Source organism: Ammospiza nelsoni, chromosome 14, assembly GCF_027579445.1.
Source record: "Ammospiza nelsoni isolate bAmmNel1 chromosome 14, bAmmNel1.pri, whole genome shotgun sequence".
Lineage (NCBI taxonomy): Eukaryota > Metazoa > Chordata > Aves > Passeriformes > Passerellidae > Ammospiza > Ammospiza nelsoni.
Window position 1 is genome coordinate 16,778,111 of NC_080646.1, and position 27,651 is coordinate 16,805,761.

The following is a 27,651-nucleotide window of genomic DNA, read 5'->3' on the forward strand; positions in this document are numbered from 1 at the left end:
ACTTACCGAGCCCCTGGCAATTACTCAGAAAAAGTTACTGAAAAAACAGCGCATCCCAGGTTTATTTAATGTCTTTATTAATGATCTGAAAGCAAAAGTAAACAACAAATTAATTATGTTTGCAGATGACTGTACGCTGGAAGGTGTTGCAAATGCTGCCAAAGACGGCAAAGTCACGCTGAGGGCCCTGGAGGGGTTAGAATTAACCCAGCAGGAAACAAGGCACATGTCATCCATCAGCCAAGCGTGGCACGGGGGGAAAAGGGCCTGAAACCCAGGCTTCCATGAGGAAGGAGGGGTGTGCTGCACCAGAGCCAAGGAGGAGGATGGGAGCACCTTTGGATAGGGTTGGAAAGATGGGGCATGAGCAGGGAGCCAGGCTGGGGGGATGCTGAGTGTCCAAAGGGTGGTGGCCTTGTCCTAAATCAGCTTTGCGACAGGAGGAGAAGCTGGAAAGTTCTTTCCCAGTGTTGTGCTAGCACAGCTGGAGTGCTGTGAGCCCTGAGGGCCAAAGGTCAGCATGGCTGCCAGCTGAGAGAGGTGTGAGGTCTGCAGGAACACGGCCAGGGTGGGTAACAGCAGCTTTGGGACCATCAGAGTCACTGATCTGGGTCTGCGTGCGCACCAGGAACTGGCTTTGCTCCCCCAGAAGTGCCGAGGGATCTGTGGAGATTAGCCCAGTGGGTTGGAGCACGGCGCTAATAGCACCAGGCTTTGATCCCTGCACGGGCCGCTCACTGAACAGTCGGATTCGATGATCCTCGTGGGTCGCTTCCAAGCCAGAGTATTTTGGGACTGTGACATCCTGCTCAGCCCTGAGCAGGCGGTGCCTCCGGAGCCGCCCCTCGCACCCCACGTCGGGCTCTGTCCCGCTCCTCCCTCCGTGGCCGGCGGGAACAAGGCTGCTTTCAGGAGCGGGTGTGGGTGGCGAGGGCCTCTAGCTCTTTAAGAGGGGAAAAATTGGGGTTGTAATCTGAGCGAACTTCTCCTTTCTGACAGGCGGGAGAAGTTGCAGGTCCCTCCCTCGCTCCGCTTTATTAAATATAGTAGTAGCGGGAGCCCGGGCTGGAGCAGGCGCCGGCCGAGGCGGTGCCGTCCCGCAGCCCCGGGGACGCGATGGGTGCCCGCGGTGGCATCGCCACCCCCACTCTGCTGCTGCTGCTGCTGCTGGCCGGCCACCCCCGGCCCCTCAGCGCGGGACCCCCTGCCGGAGGTGAGTCCTGTCCCCAAACCGAGAGTGACAATCCTTGGGGATAATCCTGCTCCTGGGAGAGCCGGGGAGGCAGCGGACACGGGTGACCCATGCGGGCTGTCCCTCTCGGGTGGCGGTGCAGTCGCCAGGCTAGCAGCAGCGCTGTGTTTTGGGGCAGGGCGTGTGGGCGAGCGGGGGCTGGAGAGGAGCGGCTCGCAGGGCGGGGGGAGCCTCGCTGGGCGCTTCCCACAGAGGGCACGGTGTGTATGTGCCCCGTGCTCCGTGTGGGACACGGCTCGGAGCAGCACGGTGTGTGTGTGCTCCGTGTGTGTGTGTGTGCTCCGTGTGTGTGTGTGTGCTCCGTGTGGGCTGTGTGTGTGCCCCGTGCTCTGTGTGTGTGTGCTCCGTGTGTGTGTGTGCTCCGTGTGTGTGTGTGCTCCGTGTGGGCTGTGTGTGTGCCCCGTGCTCTGTGTGTGTGTGCTCCGTGTGTGTGCGTGTGCCCCGTGCTCCGTGTGGGCCGTGTGTGTGTGTGTGTGTGTGTGTGTGTGCTCCGCGTGTGTGTGTGCCCCGTGCTCTGTGTGTGTGTGTGCCCCGTGCTCCGTGTGGGACGCGGCTCGCAGCGGCCGCGCTCGGCGCCAGGGGCAGCCGGCCGGGGAAAGGCACCGAGGCTGCCCCGCCAAGCCCGGCGCCACCGGGAGGGAGCTCGCCAGCCCTCCGTGCCCATGTTTGGCCCTGCCACGGGAGCGCCTGCGAGGGCAGCCCCTGTGCAGCCCGGCAGCGGGGGCGGCTGTGTCCCCGCCCGGGCCGCCCGTCAGTGAGTGGCTCACCTCTCCCATCAGCACAGCCCCTGAAGGGTCGTAGGACCACAGGGCTGGGGCTGAGGGTCCCCCCGTGGTGGCACAGGGCTGGCAGCTCCGGCGGGACAGAGGTGTGGGATTTATACCCAGTTTTCTCCGTAGAACAGCCAGGTTTGCACACCCAGCTCTCGTCACGGCCGTGTGTCCAGCCTGAGCATGCTGCCAGCCGTGCCACAGCCCTGCTCCTCCCGGCCTCAGCAGGCTCCACGGCTCTGGACAGGCTCTGTCCCACTGGGTCTGACCCTCCAAGCTGTGCCTGGGCTCTGACTGGTCACTGCATCAGCAGCATCTACAGCTTTGAACTTGAAGGGCATTTAAAAAGCACTTTTGTGTCCCTAACTCACCCCAAAAATGATGTATCATTTCACTGAGGAGTGTCTCTTCCCCAAACTTCCCCCCAGGGAGCAGGACTCTGACCAGCAGAGAGGCAGGAGCTTGCTCTCAGCAGTTCCCAAAGGAATTACTGAAAACCTCCAGCCTTTTGCTTCCTAACCAACTTCTGCATCCAAGCCTGTTTCAGTGCAAGGAGGAGGATGGTCCCAGAGCCCAGCCTTGTGGCCCTCAGCACCTGCAGGGCTGCTGTTGGTCTCCTGCTGTCCCCATTCCCTCCCAGAGAGCAGCTGGCCTCTGGGACATGCTCCTTTCATTACCTTAGGCCTTGTTCTTTCTATTTTTTGTCATGCACCAAAATAGGAGGGTGCCTGGCAAGCTGAGTGGAAAAAGAATCCCTTTTGTTAATGAACAAAGTGGTCTCCTTCCTCCCAGCCCTGACCTTTCCATCCCGGGATGGGATTTCCCCACATGGATCTGTTGCTTGTGCAGTGTCCAGGGTGGGTCTGAGGGCTGCCCTGGCAGTCCCAAATTTTTTCATGGGGCTGGAGAAACCCCAAAAAAAACCCAAAATCCCCATGGCTTTCAGTGAGAGCCCCAGACTGACATCCCTAGGTGACTCGCCCATGGCTCTGGGGATCAGTGGGCACCTCCCTGGTCAACACGTGGGGCTGGGGAGGAAAAGGGGGTTTACCCTCATGTTCAAATGCTGGTGACTGTCTCTGCATTGGGCTGGAACAGATGTGCCAGCTGTGACCCTGGGCCTGGGCAGCAGCTTCCCACCAGCTCCTGCAGCTGAGAACATCCCTGCTGAGCCCAGCAGTGCTCATTCCAGCTGTTCCCATGGGCTGCCCACTGTGGAACATCCCCTGTTCCCATCAGGGGAAGCCATGAGCAGCATGCTGAGTATAGGGCTGAGGTTTTTGGGGTGAAGCCTGTGTTTTGTGTTCCCTCCAAGCTCAGGTTCAGGAACCCAGGCCTTCCTGCCCAGCCCAGCATGGGAAAAGTCATCATCCACTTCATCAAATACAGGATTATACCAAAAAGAAAAAACACTCATAAAACTTGTCCTTTTGACATCAGAGTGTGAAGCTTTATAAACTGTTTTTCGACAGCCTGGCTCCCCTCTGATCCTCAGTGAGTTTACCCACAGGCTGGGCTCCCCTTTCCCCAAAATCCCTGTTAGTGGAGGTTTGGAGTGAGGGAGAGAATTGGATGTGTGGACTCCCCATGAGCAGCGTTCACCCCAAGATTTCAGCAAGTGGTGCCAAAAATGTGACACCCTCCAAAGTTTAGGCAGACCCCAAGGCAGTGATGGGGTCCTGGGGAGGCAGGAGGGATCCTGGCATATCCAGGATCCTGCCCATGGACAGGGAGCAGTGTCTGGGACACCCTGGGGTGTCCATCCAGGATCCCTTCTGCTCTCTCCGCGTTCCTCAGCTCCACGGAGCCACCTTGGCTCTTCCTTTCCTCCACTTTTGGAAATCTGACTGATTTATTCAAACTTTCTTTTTTATGGCCGCGCCACATGTTTTAAGGTCATAGCTCAAAGCAGCTGGAAAAGTTTCCAGCTGATGGGAAAGAACAGGAAAAATGCTGAAAAGGGGGGAGAACACAAACTGGTATCGTGGGAATCGGGGAGGAATATTCTTGTCTCACTCTTATATTTAGCAACAGAGAGCTGTGGGCAAAAATATAGTAAGTACATTCCTGCAGGATTGCAGGATAGGGTTAAGCTCACCCCGAGGAGCTCATGTCAGGTTGAAGGCTGGACAGGAACAGGGCCTGGGAGGGGGAGCCTGCGTGCCTAAATAAAGCTCCAAGCACAGACTGTTCACAGCAGGCCCTGGCCCAGCCCAGCCTCGGCTCCCCGGGGCTGCTCCCCGGCCCTTTCCAGGTGCTGGGCTCGCTTTGTCTCCTTTTTGGGAAAGCTGAGTGTGAGCATCACCCCCAGCCTTCAGCTGGGACACTCCTGGAAACTCCTGTGCCCTTCCCAGCTCTCACCTGGGCGTCCCAAGCCTCATTTGCCACCAGCCCCTTCAGCATCTGCATCTCCAAACCCTTGAGACACAGAGAGATGAGGTGCCCACCAGAGCTCCCTCAGTCCCAAACCAGCCCTTCTGAGCTGTATCCATCGTGCCCTGTGTTTGGTTGGACACTGCCATGCTGCACTGGCATGGGAAACTCCTCAGACCTTTCCTGAGGTAAATAGACCAAAAAAAGGGAGGTCGAGTTTACCAATGTAATATACTGGTTATATATATAATATGTATATATGTATTAAAAATAGATTACCAATATAAAAATATATTGGTTGTATATATTATATATATAATATATATATATATATATATATATATATTTAAAAATATATTACCAATACAATATATTGACCAATACAGCAGAATGTTGTTAGGTATTGTTATATGAGGATAATTTATCATTTTTAGTCTGTTGTATTGACAGAATATTAATATATTCCATGAAGCATATCCCCAATATGTTCTATGAAGTCAGAGAACCTTTCACAAAGCCTTTTGCAAAGCAAAGCTGAGAGTCAGGGCAGCACTGGGATCTGCAAAGCCAGGCTAAAATCCATAGGAGCAGGGCTGCTGCAGCTCTTCCCAACCCCAGGACAGGGAACATGCATTTGCTGCCTGGTTTGTCAGCATTGCCTGTCCTTTACCCTCAGGACAGACCAAACAGGGCCTCTCAGCTGGCATCAGGGTGGGGTGGGGGATGTTTGTGCCCTGGGCTGTGGATGCAGGAGGGTGACAAATGCCCATTTTCCATCCCCGTTCCCCGGGTGTGCCGCCCATGGCTCCAGGCAGTGCCTCTGGGAGCTGCCCTGTGCCCAGGGACTGCCCTGGCTGCCTGACAGCCCCGAGAAGGGTTCCAAAAACTGCTGGGAGTGGAGAGAGTGATGGGGCAAACACGGTTTGGAGGTGGCCAGGCCCATCACGTGCCTCCCAGACAGGGAGACAGAGAAGCAACACTGGATCCATCACCATGACTCACTGGCTGGGGAAAGAGCTGTGAGTCAGCTGGGGATGGCCCTGTGAATCCCTGCTGCTACTTTTGCCCAAGTCTTGGCTTTCTGGAAGTTGTTTTTCCTCTGTGCTGCAGGCAGGCGAGGCATGGGAGGGTTTGGAGCCACCAAGAGCTCGTGGTGCCATCCCCAGCCGTGTTGATGGGTGCTCCCCATCCTCGACCACCTCACAGCCCTGGCGTGGTGCAGCCCTGGCAGAGAGAGGGGCGGGCAGCAGGAATTTCCCATTCCCTTTCCCAGCCTCTGGTTAACTGAGCTTCAGAAGGGCTTCAAGGTTTTCAACATCCCATCCCACAGAAATTTCTGAGCCCACCAGGGTCATTTCCTCTGGGAGCTTGGGAGAAGAGAGGGAAGTCTTGGCCCGAGGTGGATGTGGCTGAGAAAGCCCTGCAGCCCTGGGAGGGGATGTGAGCACCGGCCTCCACACCCCCACAGCCCCCCAGCCAGGCCTCCCCCCGGGCTACAAATAGAGCAGGCATTTATTTTCTCTATAAACATCACCCCAGAGGGTGTTTCTCATGGATGGAAAAGTCAGGGATAGCAGGAGTGGGGAGGGGGACCTCTGGAAGGGTGGGGGAAGAGAGGACTGGACAGGACAGGAGAGGACCAAGCTTTCAGCTCTAGAAGGAGCGGGGAAAAAGAAAATACTCATTTTCTTTGCAGACAGTTTAGCATGTCAGCCCCAGAGGAGCAAAAAATGTCCTCTCTTTCCCCCATCTCTGTCCGTGGAGACACTTTTCTCTGCCCCTCACAGCATTCAGGATCACCTAAAGCTCATCCTGGCCATGGTCCCTGGTGCACTGTGGGGTGCAGGGTGCTGTGGGTGCTGCCTTACCAGCACAACTAAAGCTGAATAACCCAAATTTACACATTTTACACCGCAATTGCACGTTTTGCCATCCCTCTTGACACATTTCCCCATCCCTGCATGCTGCAGTTAAGGCAAGCAGGTATCTTCTGGCGAGGTTTCAAGGCTCCTGCTCGTGCTCATTCTTCCCCCGCAATTTTGGCTGATAACTCCCCCCATCCTGGCGCGTCGGGAGCCACTTGACACCAGCGGGGCTGGGAACCATCAGAGCCGGGCGGCTGGAGCCGGCCCCTGTGCCGCGGGCTGTTTGTTGACAGCAGGCAGGATCTCTCCGGTAACACCGAGCTGCTCCAGGCTGTCTGTGAGCATCCCTGGCCCGGCTGCTCCCGTACCCCCGCCAGCTCCTTCCCTCACTGAGCTTGGGAACAGCCACTGGCAGGGATGGGGTTCAGGGATCTGCAGGTGGGATGTGCACCAGGGGCTGGCTGGGATTGTCCCCTCCTGTGCCACCACATGCTCTTCCTCAGCTCTGCAAGCTTCTCCTCAGCTGGATGGGGTGAGGAGCACGGTGGCAGCGGGTGCCAGGATGGGCAGGGTGGGGCTGGAAGACCTGCCAGCCTGTGAGACAGGGGAAGAGGGCTTGGGAGAGAGAAAAAAGACAGAAAGAAATAGAACAAAACCCGACTTCGAATGGTTTGGAAACCACGTCCTCTGGGGCTGATACAATATTTCCAGGCCAACTTCTCCTGGCAGCGGGAGCCTGAGCGAGCCTGAGTCACGCTGCAGGGGACGGCACAAAAGCCCCATTGAGCCTCCTGCTTCCCCAAATCCTCCCACTTTCTCCCCCCGCTTCACTTCCCAGGGCAAACACTCCAAACTCTGCTTCCAGCTTGGGCTGATTCCTTCAGTCCCTCCGGAGCCATTGAGTCACTCATCGTTAAAAGCTCTGCATCCCTGCTCTGCTGCTGCCAGGCTTTGGGGGCACAGCTCTTCCCCAAAGCACTGTGACCTTTGTGGGGGGTTTCAGGCTGGCTCCCAGCTCCTGGCCCTCCCCTCCATGGCTCTGCATCTGGCTGAGCAGGAGAGCTCAGGAAATACCATCAGCTTTAGGGCTGTGCTTGAATCATCGTAAAACCATGCTGGATAAGCGATGGAGCTCTGGAGCTCTAGCCAAGCCTCCTGGACCCTGCTTTATGGCCTCCCTGCTGTATCACAGCTCCTAAGGATGGGGAAGGCAGGCAGGAGCAGGCACAGGCGCTGGGCAGGGGTTGGGAGCTGGCAGGACACGGGAAGGTACAAGCAGCCCCCTCCCAGACAGCACAGAATTAGCAGGGGGCATGTTCTCATGTTTTCATGTTTTCCCCTGACCCCAGAGTCCGTGGGCTGTGAAAAGGCTGTTTTTTCCCCAAAGCTGTCAGGCTGGGGAAGGCGAGCGCAGAGCAGCTGGCCAGGGAACGGGGAAGAGGAACTGAAGGAATAAACACAGGAGGAGGGGTTCAAAGCAGCGTGGTGCAGCCAGAGGCCACCCGGGTGGGATGGGGGCAAAGCAAAGCACCCTGGCCAGGACTCTCCTCCCACGCCCAAAGCAAGGGTGATGGCACTTGTGGTGGTCGGCAGCCCTGGGAAGGTGACCAGAGCTGGGAAGGTGACCAGCCATGGCTTTCCTGGTGGTTTTGTGGGTGCTGCTTTCCAGCAATCTCTGCTGGCCAGCACTCCTGGAAAGCAGCGGCCCCTGGGAGCCCCGCCGTGAGGAAGGGCCAGATGGAGGGGGAGGCGAGAACCAGAGCACTGATTCCCATTGCTGGGGCTGGAAAAGCACGCACAGCCCTGGCTCAGGATGTGGGAGCAGCCATCCCTGGAATCACTGGGACTGGGAATAAAAGGAAAAGTCCTTCTTGGTGCCAGGAGCTGTCACAGCAGGGATGGATCTGTGCCTGTGACTACCCATCCCATAAATCTTGAGGCAGAACCCCAGTCTTTCCTGGGGCAGGCACAAGGGGACTGTGGTGTGATCCCTGCCGGGTTTGAATGCCCTTGCTGCAGACTAAACCCAGCTCATCTCCATTGCACTGGGATCTCTTTGCTGTGGAGACCCAGGTGGGTGCTCAGCTCGGGTCTCAGGGCATGTCTGAAGGCAGCAGCCCCCCATTTGTCCCCCCAGCAGAGCCCCAGCCAAAGCTGCGCACTACGGTGTTTGCCTTAACCTCCTCGCAGGCTGCTCATTTCCTTCCCTGGCCATAAATAAAACCACACCATAAAACGAAGGGAATGTGGAGCATAATGAAGCCTTTCTCCAAAAGCCCGTTGGATCCCTTCCTCCCGTGGCCCCTCCACCCTGTGTGGGGACGGGGCACAGCCCAGCTCCAGCTCTGGGGGGCTGCAGGTCCCATTGGGCATCAGAGCCCCAGGATGGGGACAAGGGAGCCGAGCCCCCAGGACCACCCACGGTGCTGGTCCTGCCCACCCAGCGGGATGGGAGCCTTGAGCTCACACTGCGGGGGGAACAGGAGGGGACCGAGCTGCTGAGCAGCATCCCCAGCGCTGGGCAGCCACCCCTGAGCCCTTCCAGTGCTGTTCACATGGCCCAGCTCCTCTGCTGTTGGCATTGCCCTGAACCCCTCGGGTATTTTCACCCCCCGAATCTCTCCCATGTTCACATCCCCCGAATCTCTCCGGGGTTCACATCCCCCCAATCTCTCCAGTACTCACATCCCACAGCCCCTCCGCCCTTTGCACAGCCGATGGACGTGCAGCACAATGAGGCTGGCAGTGGGTGACCTCACTACCTTAAAAGTCACACAAATTAAAAAAACCATCCCCAAACAACTCAGAGAACCTCCAAACCAGCTCCGTGGTTGAGGCTGTGGAGAAGGATGGCAGCAGGCTGCCCAGTGGCGGCCCGGCAGCGGGCACAGCCCAGGGGCCGCCTGTTGGCACAGGGGAATGGCAGGAAGGAGGGCAGCCGGCGGGCAGGGCCGCACCAGCGGCCGCACAAGCCCGGGGCTGTTCGGGCAACAAGGAGCTTTCACTGCCCGGCTGTTTTTCCACCGCTGGAAAAGCGGTGTGGCCGGGATGGGAAGCGGCTGCGAACACAGGGAGCCTTTCAGGGGGGCGCGTGCGTCTGCACGGGGCTCTCCTGGCACCGCTGCGCTCATTAAAGAGCTGCTTTAATGAATTCCAGTCGCCTCCCTGCAAACACAGCTGGTCCTGGCCCCCACCTGCCCCACCGCAGCCTGAATGGAGCCTTGTTGAGCATCCAGCCCCCGGCTCCACACCCGATCCTCGGGCAGGCTTTGCTCCGCTCCTTCCTCCTCAGCCTCGGTGTCCTGCCGTGGCCAGAGCGATGGGGACCCTGCAGCCCCTCAGCTGTACCCCGAGCTGCTCCTCTTGCCCCCCAGAATGCTGTCCTAGGATGCCCCAGGCTGGGGTGGGAGCCTTGGGCAGGGCAGCAGCCCCTCACTAGCCCCGTGCCCTCCATACACCCAGGACTGTCCCTGCTGCACAAACCCTCCGTGCCCAGGGCCGCTCCTCTCTGCGCTGAGCTTTCCCAGCTCTTCCCTTCGCCTGGGCCTGGACTTGGCGCCTTCAGCCTCCTACGTGCAGGGAAGGAGCTGGGAGAAGTTTCTGTGCTGTGATGCGTGTTAAAAACACAAAGGAGAGCCCAAAACAGCCTCGCTGAGCCCCAAACACTCGGAGAGCCTCCTGAGCGGATGGGGATCCTCCCCAGGCTCTGCTCCTGCTCCCCCAGGCAGAAAATTCCCTGAGCACCAAAGAAGCCGCTGCTGGAGAGGCCAGACCAGCCGTGTTTTCAGCTGGAGAGCAGGGGAAGAGGGCCAGAGCTCCCGGGGCCGGCGCGTGGCTGGAGGCCGCTGGGGCAGGCCCGGCTCGCACGGAGGCCTCGCTGTTTGCAGGCCCAGAACAGGGGCCTTGCTCCCAGAGCCCTCTTAGAGCTCTTGGCTCATCTCCTTGTTTTATTCCGTACAAAAAAAAAGAAAAAAAACCACCTCAAACCCAAGTGACACTGCAGTCTATAATCTGCTGGCTGCTGGCTGGCTGCTCGGAAACTGTGACGGAGGAGGCTGCTCTCGCCTCCTCGTCAACGCCTTTCAATCGGCTTGGCAAGGCACCCATGCTGATTTCCTGTGGGACGCAGCAAGATGGGAATGTCAATTGTTTTTATCCGGGGTGAGTGGGACATCTGGGGTGTCCACTCCAACCCGTGGCCAGGATTTGGGGAACTCTTGCTCCCCATGGCAGGAGAGGAGGGGTCCCCTTGGGCATCTGCATCCAGGGATGAGGGGCACAACACTCCTGCGGTATGATGGTGGCAGCCTTTGATGACTTGAGATAGGTGCTTTTGGGGCATGGGAACTCATCCTCATGGGATGATCCCAGCAGCTCACCTGAGCCTGCCCAGGATGGGGGTGGGTGCCTGGAAGTCCCTGCTTGCTTCAGGTGATGGACCAGGATGGGGCACCCTGTCCCATGGAGGCTCCTGCAGAGCAAAATGCATTTCCAAAAAAAAAAACCCAAAAATCCATGTTTTCTGCGTCTTTTCCAAAGTGGAGGGCAAGGAAGAGGGGAGATAGAGGTGAGAAGCTGCAGGTCCCTTGTGAAAGTGAAATGTCACAGGCTAAGTGGTTTCACATCCTGGCTGGGCTGATGAGGGAGGAGGAGAGTGGCCCTGAAATAAAGCAGGAATTTGGGAGGACAAACAACAGTAACTGCCTCTGCTGCTGGAGAAAAATTTCAGCGCCTCCTGGATCCAGGCAAGGGTCCTTCCTCCTCCCCAACAAACAGCACCACTCCCCTAGGCATCCGCACCTCTGGGAGGTTTTTATTATTAGAATTTTATGAGAGAACAAGGAAAACATTTCTGGCAGCTTTGGTGGAGTGCAGGCAGGACAAAATGTGCTGGCTGCAGGAGCTGGTGCCCCCTGGCACACTGGAAAACAAACTGGCCTTGCTGGAGCAACCCCAAACCCTCATCCCCAGCACCCACAGCGAGACACTGCCCAGCCCCTGGCGGGCATGGGAGCTGCTGGTGAGTCCAGCCCAGCCAAGCTTTCCCTCCCTGTGAGAGCAGCCACTCAGTACCCATCTGAAAAACATTTTTGAATTAGGGGAAGCCACTAAAATGTAGCAAAATCCCAGTGGGAGCTGGAGCATGGAGCATGCTCAGGGAAGCTCATTGGGAGGCAGCACATAACGTCCATGGATGTCTCTGGGGACCACGTGTGCCTGTGGTTGTGCAAGGAGGGACAGGAACATTCCCTTTTCCACTGTGCCACGTCACTCCTGGTCACCAAGCCCCAGGACAAGGCGGTGCTGAGAGCCCCAGCACCCACCACCACCCTTGGCCGCTGGGCAAGGCTGGTTTTGCTGGACCATGGGAAGGAGGGAGAAGGTCAGGGAAGGACAGAGCCCTGCAGAGAACAGAACAGCTCCTCTGAGTCACTGGCTGCGCTGGAGAGGACAAGGAAGCCAAAGTGCCCCATGCCAGCAGCAGGCACCCTGACAGCCTTGCCCTGGGCTGGGCAAAGGGCTCGGTCTTGCAGCAAAGGCCAAATATTTCCATGGTGCCATTTCCTCCCTGTCCAGAACGGGTGGGGTGATGGTCCTTTGCAACACCCACGTCATCCTCCCAGACCACAGGGGAAAACTGAGGCACTTTCTTCTGCTGCCAGTGGCAGGAAATGATTTTTTTGTGGTGTCCCGGACAAGGAGGTCTCCCCATTCCCAAAGGGCTCAGGAAAGCTTCCCCCAGGCACTGCAGGGCTCAGCTCTGAAGAAAATGGGAAAAGTTAAATCAGAGTGTTCCGACTCTGTCTCTGCCACTCCAACTTTTGCCATCACCTCTACAGATGGTCCCCTTCCAAATGCCTCAGTGACTGTGGCTGTCCTGCAGGGTTGGGTTTTCACTTAGTGCACCACCCTGTGAGCAAAGCCTGCATTGCCCATTCCCAGCCTGGTCATCCCACAGAAACTTGGGTAAGAGGAAAATGCATCCAGGGAAACAATTTTAAGAACAGATGTGGGTGTTTATACCCAGACCTCACTGTGCAGAAGATTGGTGTCACCCCAGCATCCAACATCCATCCCTGCCTCCTCCAAAAAAGATCAGGGGCTGGGACCCTGAAAACCAAATTCCTGTTCTAGTTCAGCAAGACAGATCTGGGACCCCAAACCAAAGTGTAGTTCACCCACTGGGTGGATCTGATAAGTGCTCTAGGAAAGCACAGCAGGAAAGCTTCACACATATAAACTCCAGCAGAGCCTGTGACTACATATGGACTGAAAATGTGCATTTGCCCCCGTCCCTGACATATCCTCCCCAAACATTTCCAGCTTACAGGGCTGCAGTGTTTATGCTTAAGCACAGAGCTTTGCCACAGCCAAGCAGGATGGGTGGCTGCAGGCCCCAGCCACACACATTTGACATGTGTGAGATGCACATGCATGCATTGAGTCAGCTAAAAACTAAAAGCGCTCTAAAATTAAGCCTGGCCACTCCCTGTACTCTTAATCCTGCACTCTCCTGCCTCTGCCCTGTGACACAGTCTGTCATTTCATGACCACATGCCATTGAGCTGAGTCCTCCAGGGCTGATGCACACTGGGTGTTGAACGTGTTCCAGCTGCATCTCCAGGCACCCACTTTGAGCTGAGGTTTCCATCCACTGTCACATCCACCTATGGATCACTGACACTCCTGTTTATTCCTCCTGCACTGAGGAGAAACACAGTTCCTTTAATCAGAAGGTACTGAGGCCCTGCCACAGGTTGCCCAGAGAAGCTCTGGCTGCCCCATCCCTGGAGGTGTCCAAGGCCAGGTTGGACAGGGCTTGGAGCAACCTGGGACAGTGGAAAATTTCTGCGTCTTTTCCAAAGTGGAGGGCAAGGAAGAGGGGAGATAGAGGTGAGAAGCTGCAGGTCCCTTGTGAAAGTGAAATGTCATAGGCCTTAGCAGGGGACTTGGACTAGATGAGCTTTAAGTTTCCTTCCAACCCAAGCCCATTCTAGGATATCTTTAGGAAAATCAGAAAAACAGACTCTCCCGCAAGGGCCTTTTTAGGCTGCTGGACTCCAGCAACCTGTCAGACGGCAAACAAGGGAAGGGCTGATGGATGGGCTCCATAACCACAGCACCCACCTGGACGGGGCTTGCAGGAGGTGTCCTTCCCTGCCTGACCTTTCTCCCTTCTCTCCCCAGCCTCTTTCTTCGGGGACAGCTTCGTGGAGATGCCGCTGTCGGACGCGTCGCGCGCGGTGCGGCTGCGGCTGCAGCTGTTCACCAGCCAGGGCAACGGGCTGCTCTTCCTGGCTGCCGGCCAGCCCGACCACCTCCTGCTCCAGCTGCGAGCCGGCCGCCTGCAGGTCAGCACCCCCCTCTCCATGGGCTGGGGGCTCTGTCATGGCTCAAAGTGTACATATATGGGAGTGTGATTTCACAGAATCACAGAATGATGAGGTTGGAAGGGACCTCTAAGATCATCGGGTCCAACCTGTGCCCTAACACCTCACCTAGACTATAGCACCAAGTGCCATGTCCAGTCTTTTTTTAAACACATCCAGAGATGGTGATTCTACCACCTCCTTGGGAAGAGCATTCAAGTACTTTATTATTCTTCTGCTGAATTTTTTTCCTAATATCCAACCTATCCCTTCCCTGATGTAGCTGGAGACTGTGTCCTCCTCACTTCATCCAGTGAGAGGATGAAGGGGCAGCCCAGCTGCCAGGACCCCTGACAGGGAGCTCCAAGAGGAGAGTGGACACAGTCTTGGAAGATTTGGTTAAATACAGAGAACCAGGCTCCATCTGGGGAAGCTGCTGACCCACTGCCTGGGTGATGCTGGGGGTGATCAAAGGGACACCCCGACACTGGCACCCCGAGTGCATTGCGTGGTCAGACACAGTGCACAGCACCCTCAGTGTGAGGAGGTGAGACACAGAGGATCCAGGGGAAAAAAAGAGATCTCCCTTGTCCCAGCTGGAACATGGGAAGCAATCAAGACAGAGCAATAAAATTCCCTGTTGTGGTTATGGTATTGGCATCCACCATGAAGGAAAAAGAGCAGGGAGCATCCGAGGCACACATCCTGCCTCTCCTGCAGCCTGGGCTGGGCTACCAATCACATTAAACCAAAGCAAAAGAGCCAGAGAGCCACTGGCCAGAGGTGTCCCTAATGCAGGCCATGTGTCTCACCAGCTAAACCTCTACTTAGGCAGGCTCCAGGCTGCTGCCCACGAGGAGCAAAGCCTGCTATTTTCCCTGCCAGTTCCCAGGGAAAGGGCTGGAAGCAGCCCAGGTTGCAAGGATGGAGGGCAGTGGGCAAGACAGGGCAGGGAAGGAGGAGCCAGCATCTGGCAGGGCTGCTCTGTGAGGGGAGAGGAAAAGCCCAGCTGTGGGACTGGGAGATGGAGGAGCCCAGCCCTGAGACTCGGTTTTGCTGAGAATGAGTGAAAAATTAGAGAAATTCAGAGAGCAGGATGAAGAAGGCAGGCCCATGGGGAGGATGAAGGAGGAGCACATCCAGAGGTGGAGGGGTGAACCAAGGGACCAAAACCCTTGCGAGCACCTGGGTGTGGGTCCATGCAGGTGCTACTGGAAGGTGGAGAGGTCCCGCTTGAGCTGAGGATTTTGTGTCTTTCCCTGCAGGCCAGGCTGCAGTTGGGCTCGGAGGAGGTGACCTTGCAGTCCCCAGCAGGGCTACAGCTTGATAACCTGGCAGTGCACGACGTGGAGCTGCTGGTGGAAGATGGCAGGATGACACTGACCATCGATGGCCTCTTCAACAGCTCTGCAGACATCGCAGGGCCAGCGAGGGAGCTGGACATCCAGCACGGCCTCTATGCCGGCGGGACGGGCAGGCTGGACCTGCCCTACCTTGCCCAGGCCAGCCCTCCCTTCAGGGGGTGCCTTCACTCGGTGACATTCAACGGCCTGGATGTCCTCTCCCATCTGTCTGCTGATGGCAGCTCCAAGACCTTCCACCATGTCCAGGAAGGGTGCAGCACACAGTTCTCTGCAGAGCCTGAGGAGCCATTCGGCTTCCCGGGGCCACACTCCTACATTGCATTCCCCACGTGGGACGCAAGGCAGGAGGCGACCATCGAGTTTGTGATAACGACGAGCATCACCCAGGCACCCCTCATCTACCACGCAGGGCTGGAGAATGACTTCTTCTACCTGGAGATCTCCAATGGGCGCCTGCGAGGGTTTGTGGAGAAGGGGAACGGCGTCATCGTCCTGCACAACAACGTCTTCATCAGCGACGAGCAGCAACACTACGTCAAGGTCCACACAGACATCCACAAGTTTGAGATACTGATCGATTACTATGCTTCATCCACGTCCAACCGGGGCATCAACAACTACCTGGACCTTCAGGGAAACCTCTTCATTGGAGGTATGGATGAAAAAGCTTTGCAGAGGCTGAGGGAGCACCATCTTTCTTTCATCTCGTTGTGGACCATGACCAACCACTCGTTTGTTGGCTGCTTGGAGGACCTCCGGATAAACATGCAGAGGAGGAGCCTGCAGGATGCTGTGATCACAAAGGACATCACAGTAGGCTGTGGGAAGCAGGACCACTACTGGGACTATGAGGAGGTGTATGAGCAGGATGAGGCATCCACTTCCCCACCTCCAAATGGCTTTTCTGGAGCACCAGGCCTGGTGGTGGAGCCATGCCGGCCCGACAGCAGCTTCCCACCCGCCTTTGCCAACATCAGCAGGCTGCTGCACGTCAGCCCCCTCATCGTCTCCGAAGGGGGCATGGCCTACCTGGAGTGGAAACACGCCCAGCCTACGGTAGACTTGAGCCTGGCCAACATCCGTCAGTCCCAAATCCTCTTCAGCATCACCAGTGACCCCAGGCACGGCCAGCTGGAGCTGGACATTCCCGGGTCCAGGAGCAGAAGGAAGTTCACCCTGTTAGACATTGTGAATCGGAAAGTCAGGTACATCCACGATGGCTCCGAAGGGCCCATGGACCAGCTGATGCTGGAGGTGACAGTGACCACCCAGCAAGGGGTCCCAGAGTGCCTGCGGCAGGGGCAGGTGTACCTGCTGCCCATCATGATCAACCCTGTCAACGATGCCCCACAGGTGATCTTCCCCCATGGGAACCACATGACAATCCTGAAGCACACACGGAAACACCTGACCACCGACATCCTGCAGGTCCTGGATGATGACTCGTCCTGCGATGACCTCGAGTTCCAGCTGCACAGTCAGCAGATGGAGGAGGGCTATGTGGAGCTAGACTTCCACCCTGGAGTGCCCATTGAAGAGTTCTCCTGCAGGGACCTGGAAGCTGGCAACGTGGTCTATGTGCACCAGGGTGGGACAAACATACAGCTCACCTTGCAGGTGAGTGATGGCGCCGTGCCAAGCCCCATTGCCACCCTGAGGATCCTGGCCATTGATCCTGAGATCCGCCTGCTCAATAACACCGGCCTCTCCCTCTCCCAAGGAGGGGCTGCACGCATCACCACAGCCAACCTGTCTGTGGAGACCAACGCCGTGGAACAACGGGTCTCCATCCTGTACATCCTCACGGAGCCTCTGAAGTATGGTGAGGTCCAGAAGCAAGGGAGCATGGGAGGGGAATGGAAAAAAGTCGAGTCCTTCCACCAACAAGACCTGGAGCAAGGGCGCATCCAGTATTTTAGCACAGACCCGGAGCACCGTCTGGAAGACAGCGTGGAGGAGGTGAGATTCAAAGTCCAGGTGGGGCAGAAGGTCTTGCCAAACAACACCTTCCTCATAAGGATTAAAAGAGCTACCATTAAGATGAGGACCATGGCTCCCCTCCAGATGAAGAATAAGCGGCACAGAAATATCACCAGCAAGGAGCTGGAGGCAATGCTGGAAGATCCAAACTCTGCCCCAGTTCCCTTCCACTACATGATCATCCAGGCTCCCAAAAAGGGAAACCTGGAGCTGCTTGGCAACAGGCTGACTGAAGGTTTTGGATTTACTGAAGAGGACCTGCAGGACAACCGCCTGAGCTACAGCGTGACCATCAGGAACTCCCAGCAAGCTGAGGACTTCTTCCAGTTCCGCGTCCATGCTGGTGAGCAGCACTCGCCCGTCTACACCTACAGAATCAGCATTGGTGGGGACCCCGATGCACCAAATTTGACCAACGTGCTGCTGACCGTGCCGGAAGGCGGACAGGCCGTCATCTCCAAGGATCACTTGTTTGTGCAGAGCGTGAACAGCATGGACTACGTCTATGAGGTGATTGAGGGGCCAGCGCACGGGAGGCTGGCCTGGGCTGCGTCCCACGGCTGGGCCTCCCTGGAGGAGATCACCGAGTTCACCAACGACGACATCCTGCAGCGCCGGCTGCTGTACCAGCACGATGACTCTGAGACGCTGGAGGACGACATCCCCTTCGTAGCCATCAGGCAGGGCGAGGGCAGTGCTGGGTCTGAGGCCGAGGAGGTGAGGGGCGTGTTCAGGGTCTCCATCCAGCCCGTCAATGACCACAGCCCTGTCCGGGCGGTGAACAGAGTCTTCAACGTGGTGCGCAATGGGCAGCACCTGCTGACCACTGACCACATCGCCTTCACTGACAAGGACTCTGGCTTCTCCGACGCGCAGCTGGTGCTGACCAGGAAGGACATCTTGTTCGGCAGCATTGTGTCTGTCGATGACAGGCGCCACCAGGTCTATCGGTTCACACAGGATGACTTGAGGAAGAAGAAGATCCTCTTTGTCCATTCCGGCGCTGACCGGGGCTGGATCCAGCTGCAGGTCTCGGATGGCCTCCACCAAACCACAGCCCTCCTGGAAGTGCAGGCATCTGACCCCTACATCAGAATAGTCAACAACACTGGTCTGGTCATCCACCAGGGCACCCAGGGGAGCATTGACTCCTCTGTCCTCAGCCTGGAGACCAACATGGACATCAGGTCAGATGAAGAGATACGGTTCCTAATAACCACGCCCCCAAGGTGGGGGACTATACTGAGAGGGGAGCAGCCAGTCATGGCCTTCTCCCAGAGGGACCTGCTGGCTGGAGAGATCTCCTACCACCACAACGGGAGCAGGAACACCCGGGATGAGCTCCAGTTCACTGTAGAAGCAAATGAGGTGGCAGTGGAGGACACACTGGCCATCAGCGTGTTCTTGGAGACCCACCCCAGCCCCCTGAGCATAGTTAACCACAAGGAGATCTATGTTTTCCAGGGGGAAGCATCTGGGATCAAGGAGGAGGACTTAATGGTGAGTATCCCCTTCTCTAGTCATTCCCCATGCCTGTATGACTTCCGTGGCCACCAAACCAGGATGGCCACCCCCAGTACTCCATTTTACTCCCACCTGCTCAGAGCCAAGGCCTTTGTCAGGCTTTGCCCGGGGGGCAAAGAGAGAGGGCTTCAGGCATGGCCTCAGTAAGGTGGTTCTTGCAGTCCATCCCACAGCAAAGCTTTGAGGGATGGATTGCACAGCAGGTGGGCTGTGGGGCAGCCCAGCCTCAGTTTCCAGCCCTCCCACTCATGCCTCATCTCCCCACACTCCCAGGTTACCCATGAAGAGATACCTTCCCAAGACATAGTCTACCTGGTGAGCAGGCCCCCAGCCTCCGGCTTCCTGGCAATGCTTCAGCACAGTCAGGACATGAATGAGCAGCCCAGCCTGGACCCCATCCAGTCCTTCACCCAGGAGGACATCAACAATGGCAGAGTCCTCTACCTCCACTCCAAGCCCAGCAAGGAGCGTGACCAGTTTGTCCTGGACATCACCGCCCGCGGCGCAGACCCTCTGGAGGGGGTGGTGGTCAGCCTGGTTGTGCTGCCCATCACCGTCCCCTTGGATGTCCATAACATCACAGTGCCAGGAGGTGGCTCTGCCATCATCTCCTCGAGCATCCTCCGCATTCCCAACGCCCACTACCCAGCTCTCGTCCTGGAGTTCAGGGTGTTGGAGCCCCCCCGGTTTGGCACCCTCCTGAGCAGCCAGCGGCCCGAGCAGGGCAGGCTGCACAGCTTCACCTGGAGCGAGGTACAGCACCCACCTGCCCACCAGGCTGCTTTCCCAGGGGTTTGGGGACAGCTTGGGGTGGCCTCCAGCCCCCAGCCACACTAGGAGGTTGGGGTGGGCTGCAGGAGTCCTCTCCCCATCGGAAGGGATGGAGGTATTTGGGGTGGGGGGTTTGCTCTGCAGCCTCAGATACGGGATAAGGGATACGGGGTGGGGATGCAGGCAGAGCACCCATGCTGGGCTCCAATTCTGCTTCCCACAGAGAACCCACAGAGTTATTACCCCTGAGCTTGTAGTGGGTTGCCATCATCCTCCCGGGACGGTTCAGGGTCACCTCCCCAGAGGGGCCGGTGGGCTGTGTCCTCCGTGGAGGATCACCTGGCCCTCGCCCCGCAGGTGGAGAACCAGCAGATCCAGTACAGGCAGGATGGTCGCGGATCCCTCAGTGACAGTTTCACCATCCTGGCCAACGCCTCCGAGGTGTCCCGGCAGAGCCATGCCCGCACTGTGTTCATCACCATCCTGCCCCGCAGCACCAGGGCGCCCCGGCTGAAGGTCAACGCCGGTTTGCAGGTGAGGCTGAGAGGCCGCGGGGAGGGAACCGGCGTGGAGACCGCGCTCGGCAGAGCCGGGCTGCCGCCCAGAGGCGGACCGCCGGGAATGGCAATGGCAATGGGAAGGGAGGAGCGTTTCCCGCCGGGGCGAGGCTCTGGAGGAGGCGGAGAACGAGCGGGGCTCGCCCCCAGCTGGTGCGGGGAGCGGCCGCGAGGTGGGAGCATCGCCCCGCGCTCCCGGCGCTGCCACGGCGGCAGCGGCAGCGCCTCCGCAGCCCTGCCCGCCCGCGGGATAATCCCCGGCAGCTCCCGGAGCAGCCTGCCCGCCTTTCACCAACACAGGCTGGGATTGCTCACTCAGTCATCCGGGCAGCTCTCACACCTCTCTTTTCGTCCATCCCAGGCAGAAGGGAAGAGGTCTCAGCTGCTGCTGAACTCCCACCTTCTGCTTCCAACCCCTCCCTGTCCCATTCGGGGTCGCTAATGCAAAATTCCAGCAAAGAATTTAGTAGGGAACACAATCATGCCTCCCCCCACCGCCCTGCACTCATTTTCACTATCCCAGATCTGGGATTTCTCAGACTGGCAGCTGGAAAGCAATCTACTCCCTGGGGATCATCACACAGCTGCCTTGGGAAGGGTTCTGGGAGCCTGGACTCTGGAGAAGATGCCCCAGGGGAAGGGGCTGCCCTGCCTGGCCCCAGAGACAGCCATTCTGAGGGATACCAGCAAAGTTTGGGAGGTACCCAGGCCCCAGCTCTGTGCCTGCCCCAGTTTTCCCCCTCCAGCCCAGGAAGCTTCTGACCAAATCCCTTTGGTAGACCTGCTTCACCTGGGCCAAAATTCAGGGAGAAGTTGACCCCTCAGCTGCTGGGCCCATGCCAGCTCCTTTTCCCCACTCCAAACATCCAGTGTAAGCATGGCCTTCCCTTCCCCCCAGCCATCATGCTAAGAATAAGGGTGAAAAGACAGAAAAACCTCCTAAAATTGAACTCTGAGGCAGCAACATGTCTGCCTTTCCTTGGGAATCCCTTAGCACCCTGGGAAGAGTGACCACAGCTGCCCAGAGGAGCTCTGGAGCAGGGAAAAGCTTCCTTCCCCCAACGGGAATGATGGGAGAGGCCCGGCCCTGCCGTGTTTGTGCTCTGCTGAGGGATGACTTCAGTGTTTAAAGGTCAGGCCAGGCCCGGGAGAGGGATTGCACAAAGGTTTCCAGGGATGCCGAAGGACAACAGGCTGGGTCTAGACCCCAAAGTGGAGCCCCTTGGGAAGGAGCAGCAGTTTTTGGGCTGGATCTGAAGGAAGGATGGCTGGGTGCCACCGAGGCAGAGGCTTCCACCACCCTGGAGCAGCCGGCCACGCTCCCCGGGAGCGGAGGCGACACGGAGGCTGAGCAAACACAAAGAGCCCAGAGTGAGCGAGCACAGAGCCAGGGGAAGGCTTTAATAATGCAGAGAGAATGAGGAGCAGGGAGAAATGGGTCAGCTCCTGCAGTGCAGGCTCCGGGCTGGGAGCAGAGCTGCTCCAGCTGTTCAAACTGTCCCTTCCCAGGGGACAGCGGTGCCCCAGGGCTGCCATCCCTCCTGCTTTGCCCACAGGGAGTTTGTTATGGCTCCAAGCCCCCAGTGTGACTGCAGTTCCAGCTGCTGTGGGTGCTGGGGAGAGGAAGCAGCCCAAAGAGCTCAGTGAGGCTCCTGTCCCGGCTGTGTGTCCAGCAGCACTTCCCCCACCCTGCCTCTCCAAAGCTGTGTTTTCCAGCCTGCCTCTGCCATCCCGTGGGGACTGCTGAGGGATTCAATTTCTCTGTCGGCACCCACACCCACTCAAGCAATGTTTTGGGTTAGGCCAGCTGAAAACAGCAGAAAAGAGCTCATCCAGCAGAGCACCTCCTCCAGCGCCTGCCTGGGTGTTGTCCTGCAGATTCCCGAGATGCAGATTTCCAAGGTCCCAGCCCCATTATGCTGTGGGATGCTGCACATGCCACCCCTCCACCCCACACGGGCCCTGGCACAGCTCCATCCATGCACCCCATGATTTCCAGGCATCCTGAGGGCAAAGGGCAGCTCTGGGCTGTGTGGGCAGGACTTGTTTGGCAGCACAACATTCATCCCTGTGGTCTGCCAAGATGGGGATGTGGCACAGGGTCACGAGCAGGGAAAATCGTTGCCTCCAGCTGGAGATGGGAGATGCCAAGGTTTTTGGGGTGGCAATGTTCCCACGTGAGGGTCAGCACCACTGGATGGGAGGAAGTGGTCCTGGGAAATTCCTCAGTGGCTCTGAACTCAGCCACATATTTGTCATTCCTGGAGGGTTTGCTGGGACAGCGGGCCTTGCTGCAGCTTTGTGAGGGGGCGGTGGGATGGAAACTGGGACACTGGGATGGGAGCAGGAGTGAGCAGAAACACCCAGTCAGGGAGAGACAGGGCTGCTTGTGGTCACTGTGTGCCCAGCAGCAGCTTGTGCACCCCACTAAAACCCCTTCCTTGCAAAGCAAGGTCCCAAAGGCACAGCCCCTGCCCCAGGGCACCGTGCCCTCTTCCATTTCCAGGACCTGGGGAAACTGAGGCACACTTGCCCTCCAGCAGACCCAGCTGTGTGGCACGTGCTGGCAAACACGGCAGCGCTGACGCAGGGCTGGGCAGAGGCCAGAGGCTGGAGGCGTCCCCAGGAGGCAGACAAGGCGCCCTTGTTGGGCTGGGATGTGCTCTGGCACCCAGCAGAGCGCTCTGAGCTGGGATGGGAAGGAGGGGAGAGGTGCCGGGGGTCTGGCAGGGGGATCTCAGCCTCTCCCTGTCCCCCAGCTGCGGGAAGGGGCCACGGCTGTCCTCAGCCCCCACATCCTGAGTGCCGAGGATGAGGACTCCCCAGCAGAGGAGGTGACCTACTCCATCCAGCCCCCGGCCAACGGGAAGGTCGTGCTGCGGTCAGCGCCCGGCACGGAGCTCCAGAGGTTCACCCAGGCCCAGATAGACAACGGCCTCGTCCTCTTCGTGCACCAAGGTAGGGCAGCACTGAGTGCCCCAGGCCCCTGCACCACCCCAGGGTGGTGGGGACACTGTGCCACCACAGGGGATGCCAACCCCATCCCAAAAAATTCCTGATGGGTTAATGGGGAGCTGCATCTCCTCTGGCCCCACAAATGCCCAGGTCTGTGCTTTCCACAGGACCCCTGGATGGTGGCTTTGCCTTCGATCTGTGGGATGGTGAGAACCTATCTCCTGGGCACTTCTTCCTCATCAGGGCCCAGAGAGAGCCTGTCATCAGCCTGGCCAGGAAGCAGAGCCTCACTGTGTGCCCAGGTGGGTACCAGCACATTCTCCATCCTCATCCAGTTCCAATGGGGCCCCCTTGGGACTCCCGCCCTTGCCCAAGCACTGCTGAGATGCCCCTGGCAGAGGTTGCCGGTGGGTGGCAAGGTGACTGGTTAAAATCCATAGTGGATGTGTTTTCCAGGTGCCCTGCAGCCTATCACCAGCCAGAACCTGCAGGCAGTGAGCAACAGCCCCACCAGCTCCACCGCTCTGTACTACAGCATTGAGCAAGCCCCACGCCTGGGCAGGCTGACCACCTCACAGGGGGAGGAAATCAGGAACTTCACCCAAGCCCAGGTGAGATTTCAATTCCTCCAGCCCCCCAGAACCCCAAACACAGCCCTTCATCACCCCCCACCACACATGGGGGTCCCAGTATGAGCCCCACCACAGGCCCCTGATCCCAGGCAGGAGGCAGCACAAGGTTCCAGCCGTGCTGTGACTTTCCCAGCTCTGCCACCAGCTGCTAAGAGGGATTAAGAGCTGCTGCCTCAGCCTTGGATTTAGCACTGGGGGAGGCTGAGGGAGCTATAATCCCTTTTCCTAGGCCATCTCCCGGCTGCAGAGCCAGCCAGCGTGGCTGCTGCTGAAGGGAAGAGCCAAGCATGATTTTTTCACCCCTGCTCTGGAAAAACCCTTCTCCTGAGGGGCCAAATTTTGCAGGGTCTAGCAAGGGTCTTATTTTATTCCATCACTCAGAGACACATAGGTTTACCCTCCCTGGAAGCTCCTCTGTGCTGTGCTCACCCTCAGAGGATGCTGAGCAACCTCAACCATTCCTCTGAGCCTAAATTCCCCTAATTGCTGGGAGAAACATCACAGAGTCACAGAAGAGTTTGGGTTGGAAGGGAGATTAAAGGTCACCTTGTTCCCCCCCACAGACAGGGTCACCTTTTACTAGTTTGCTCCAAGCCCTGTCCAACCTGGCTTTGAACACTTCCAGGGATGGGGCAGCCACAATTTCACATCCTGGTCAAGAAACACCATGAGCTCTCCATGGTCACTACTGTGCCATGGCTAGTGAAAATCCCCATTTCTTACCTAATGACAGCTTAGTTACTCCATCCCAGAGTCAAGGGTTTATGTAAATTTTCAGGTGGACAGCGAGCTGATTTTCTACCAGCACGAGATGCCAGGCCAGCCCTTCTGGCTGGCCCAAGATGCCATCCGCTTCCGTGTGGTCACTCCCACGACCATCTCTGATTCTTTCATCCTCCTCGTCCTGATCTCCTTCGAGGAGAATTGTCCCCAGCGCCTGACTCAGCTTTGGAAAAACACAGGTAAGGGTAGGATGAGGAAGCATGGGATAAACCAGCTCTTCAGGAGGGCTTGTTTGTCTGAAGAAGACAAATGTGCTGTTCAACATCTAAAACTGCATCCAATTCCTTCTTCCATCGCTGCAACAAACCCTGACCAACTTTCATTCATTGATTCTTACTCCTTTTCTCTCCAGGTCTGCAGCTCACAAGGGCTCAGCAGGCTGAGATTGACACCTCGGTGTTGGATGCCTCCAACCTCCTGAGCAGAATCCTGGTCCCTGAGCGGGCTGGATATGATGTTGTCTTCCTGGTGACAGAGCCACCAGCTCATGGACAGCTCCTGGTGGCCGGTGTGCCCCTGGAGCAGTCACGGCCATTCTTCCTGCAGTCAGACCTGGCAGCGAGGCGTTTGGTGTACGCCCATGGTGGGGACAGCGTCTCCAAAGACCACTTCACTTTCAGGGCGTGGCTCCAGCCCCAGGAGCAGCGGTCTGTCCGTCCTCCACAGGATGGGGTGGTCATCTCTGAAGCATTCAACATAACAGTGGCCGGCAGCCCCGCGGCACCACGGGTGGTGAAGCGGCAAGGGGCGCTGCAGGTGCCGCCAGGCTCCGTGGTCACCTTGTCACAGGAGTACCTGGATGTGGCAGATCCGCTGGTGTCCCCACAGGAGATGGTGTACAGCGTCCTCCAGAGACCCCTCTCTGGCCACGTGGCCAGTGCCCACGACCCCCGGGAGCCCATCAGCCGCTTCACCCAGGCGGATGTCAACGCTGGCCGCGTGGTGTTCGTTGCCACTGGGAGCCCTGCCCCAGGCTCCTTAGCCCTGAGCCTCTCCAGTGGCCACCACCCACCCATCCAGACCTCACTGGAGATCGAGGTGCTGCCTGTCCTGAGCACCACTGCCAGCCCATCACTGCTGGAGGTGCCCCAAGACCTGAACAGGGCCCCCGTGTTCCAGCATCACCTGCTGGGTGCCGCACCACGAGGGGCAGGGAATGTCCTGTACAGGATCACCAGGGAGCCCAGGTTTGGACAGCTGCAAGTCAACCAAAAGCCATCACGGGGCTTCTCACAGAAGCAGCTGGATCGTGGGGAGGTGACGTTCACCTTCAGTGACCTCAGGTCCCCTCAGGATGACTTCCAGTTCGTTGCCATTTCGCGGGCCGGGAACAGGAGCGGGGTGGTGAACGTGACCGTCCGAGCTGCGGTGAAGACCCGAGCGGGCAGCCTGTGGCCCCGAGGCACCACAGCCCTCCTGGACACCAGTGTCCTCGATGCCAGTGAGCTGGCCAACCACACCAAGAGCGTGCCAGTCTTCAAGGTCCGCAGGGCGCCCCATGCCAGCCGTCTTGTGAGGGTACCCAGGGATCCAGGACAGCCCACATCCCCCATCGAAACCTTCAGCCAGAGCGAGCTGGAGCAGGGGCTGGTGGGGCTGGAGGTGCTGGATGCTGGGGACACCCAACAACCCCTGCAGAGGGACAGCTTTGTCTTCGAGCTGGTGGCTGATGGCGTGCCACCAGCGCTGGCATCCCTGGAGTATGGCATCGAGCCCTACAATGCCTCCAAATCCTACGGTGTCACCTTGCTGACAGTCCCACTGGCACCCTCACCCCCAGTGCCCCGTGGCACAGCACGGAGCAGCCCCAATGCCAGTGAGCTAGGCATGTTCCCCACTCCCTGGCTGGCCCCCAGTGCCACCACTAGTCCCAGCCCCGGGGCAGGGGGCACCTTCCTCAGCTTCATTGAGGCCAACATGTTCAGCGTCATCATCCCCATTTGCCTCATCTTCCTCCTGCTGGCCCTCATCCTGCCCCTTCTCTTCTACCTGCACAAGCGCAACAAGACGGGGAAGCACCACGTGCAGGGCACCCCCAGCGCCAAGGCCAAGAACGGCGCCGTGCCAGACCACGAGACCTTCCGGAGGACAGAGCCCGGCCAAAGCATCCCCCTAACAACTGTCACCACCCTGGAGGGCAAGGGCACGGGCCCCCCGCCCCCTGGCACGGGCTCTGGGGCACCTCCGGACCCCGAGCTCCTGCAGTACTGCCGGACTTCCAACCCCCCCCTGAAAAACAACCAGTACTGGGTGTGAAGGGCTCAGCTGCGACCACCGGGGCACCCAGCCCCTCCTGCAGCACCACCAGCCACCTCCTCCCGGCTCTCCTCCTCCTCCTCCCTGGGAGCTGGAATCCCACACATGCAGGAGGGCCTGGGGATGCAGGGGCTGCTGCTCCAGCCCACCTTGTAGCCCCACATCTCCTTTGGGCAGGGGAGGGGGGCACTGCATAAGCAACTGGGGACAGGCAAAATTCCTGAGCATCGCTGGGAATTGCTGACTTTGGGTGCTCATTTGGGCCACCTGATGGAGGCCACAGTGCTGGGGGGCACCTGATGACACTGGTCCCCACAGAGCCACCCAGGCTGGTCCAGTGGTGGCTGCTCTGAAGGCAGCACAGTCACCACAGGGGTGCTTTTCACAGCTCCTGGTAAGAGATGGAGGATGAGGAGCAGCTTGCGCTGAGTCAGGCTGGGGATGAAGCTGCCCAAATTCCCCAGGGCTAGGCGAGACACTGAGACACTGAGACACTGGAGCAGAGGCTCAGAAAATATTCTGTGGCCAATGCCAGGGGAATTTAGGAGTCCCTGCCCACTTGGAAAAACACCCGCCTCGCTCTTTCTCTACTTGCCGTGTGCTGCATGAAGCCAATTGCACCGAGCCCTGGGGGGGTTGCACAACAGGTAGGACTTGGCAGGGAGGGATGGCTGGAGCTCACCTGGGCAGTGTGAAACCAGAGAGGAGAGCAGAGAAGCGGAGCCAGCACGGTTTTCCACTGTATACTCCAGTATGGCAGAAGTAAACAGAATAAAGTGCCTTTTCCGAGGTGCATCACTGTTTTCCTAAGCTGTCTCCTTTGCCCGGCCTGTTTTAAGCTGCTGAGCAACATTTGGAGGTAATGGACCATATTCTGGGCTCTTGCTCAAATTTTCCCCAGCCTGGAGTCTTAAAAACTTAAATAGAAACTGTCTGAGGGAGGGCAGAGGAAAAACTGAGCGCTGAGCTCAGGAGGGGACCCAACAATAATACCCAGTGCTGCTGCAGCTGGGAATCTCATCACAGGGCACATCCTGCTCACACACGTCTGGTGGGAAGCCAACATGAGCCCCCAGGGACCAGGGGGGACCACTTGCACCCCTCTCACCCAAGATAAAATCCAGCCCGTGATCCCTCCCTAAACAGTGACCCTGTGTGGTCCCACTCCAGGGCTGCAGCAGAGCTGGGTGTTTGCCTGG

At 58.1% G+C, this 27,651-nt stretch overlaps 1 protein-coding gene across 1 annotated transcript; it reads left to right on the forward strand.

Moving 5' to 3' along the window:
• The first annotated feature begins 1,116 nt into the window (after positions 1-1,116).
• Positions 1,117-27,208, forward strand: CSPG4 (chondroitin sulfate proteoglycan 4). Its single transcript, XM_059481853.1, has 10 exons — positions 1,117-1,213; positions 13,449-13,612; positions 14,896-18,474; positions 18,772-19,251; positions 19,627-19,803; positions 22,586-22,784; positions 22,949-23,083; positions 23,238-23,392; positions 24,192-24,375; positions 24,549-27,208. Exons 1-10 carry the CDS (start codon positions 1,117-1,119, stop codon positions 26,450-26,452), a joined length of 7,074 nt encoding a protein of 2,357 aa, XP_059337836.1. The 3' UTR covers positions 26,453-27,208.
• Positions 27,209-27,651: the final 443 nt, after the last annotated feature.

Excerpts from the sequence above, each read along its gene's own strand:
- CSPG4 (XM_059481853.1), top strand. The coding sequence starts at position 1,117 with ATGGGTGCCCGCGGTGGCATCGCCACCCCCACTCTGCTGCTGCTGCTG. Across the intron at positions 23,084-23,237 it reads GAGCCTCACTGTGTGCCCAG|GTGCCCTGCAGCCTATCACC; the intron begins GTGGGTACCAGC and ends TGTGTTTTCCAG. Across the intron at positions 23,393-24,191 it reads GGAACTTCACCCAAGCCCAG|GTGGACAGCGAGCTGATTTT; the intron begins GTGAGATTTCAA and ends GTAAATTTTCAG.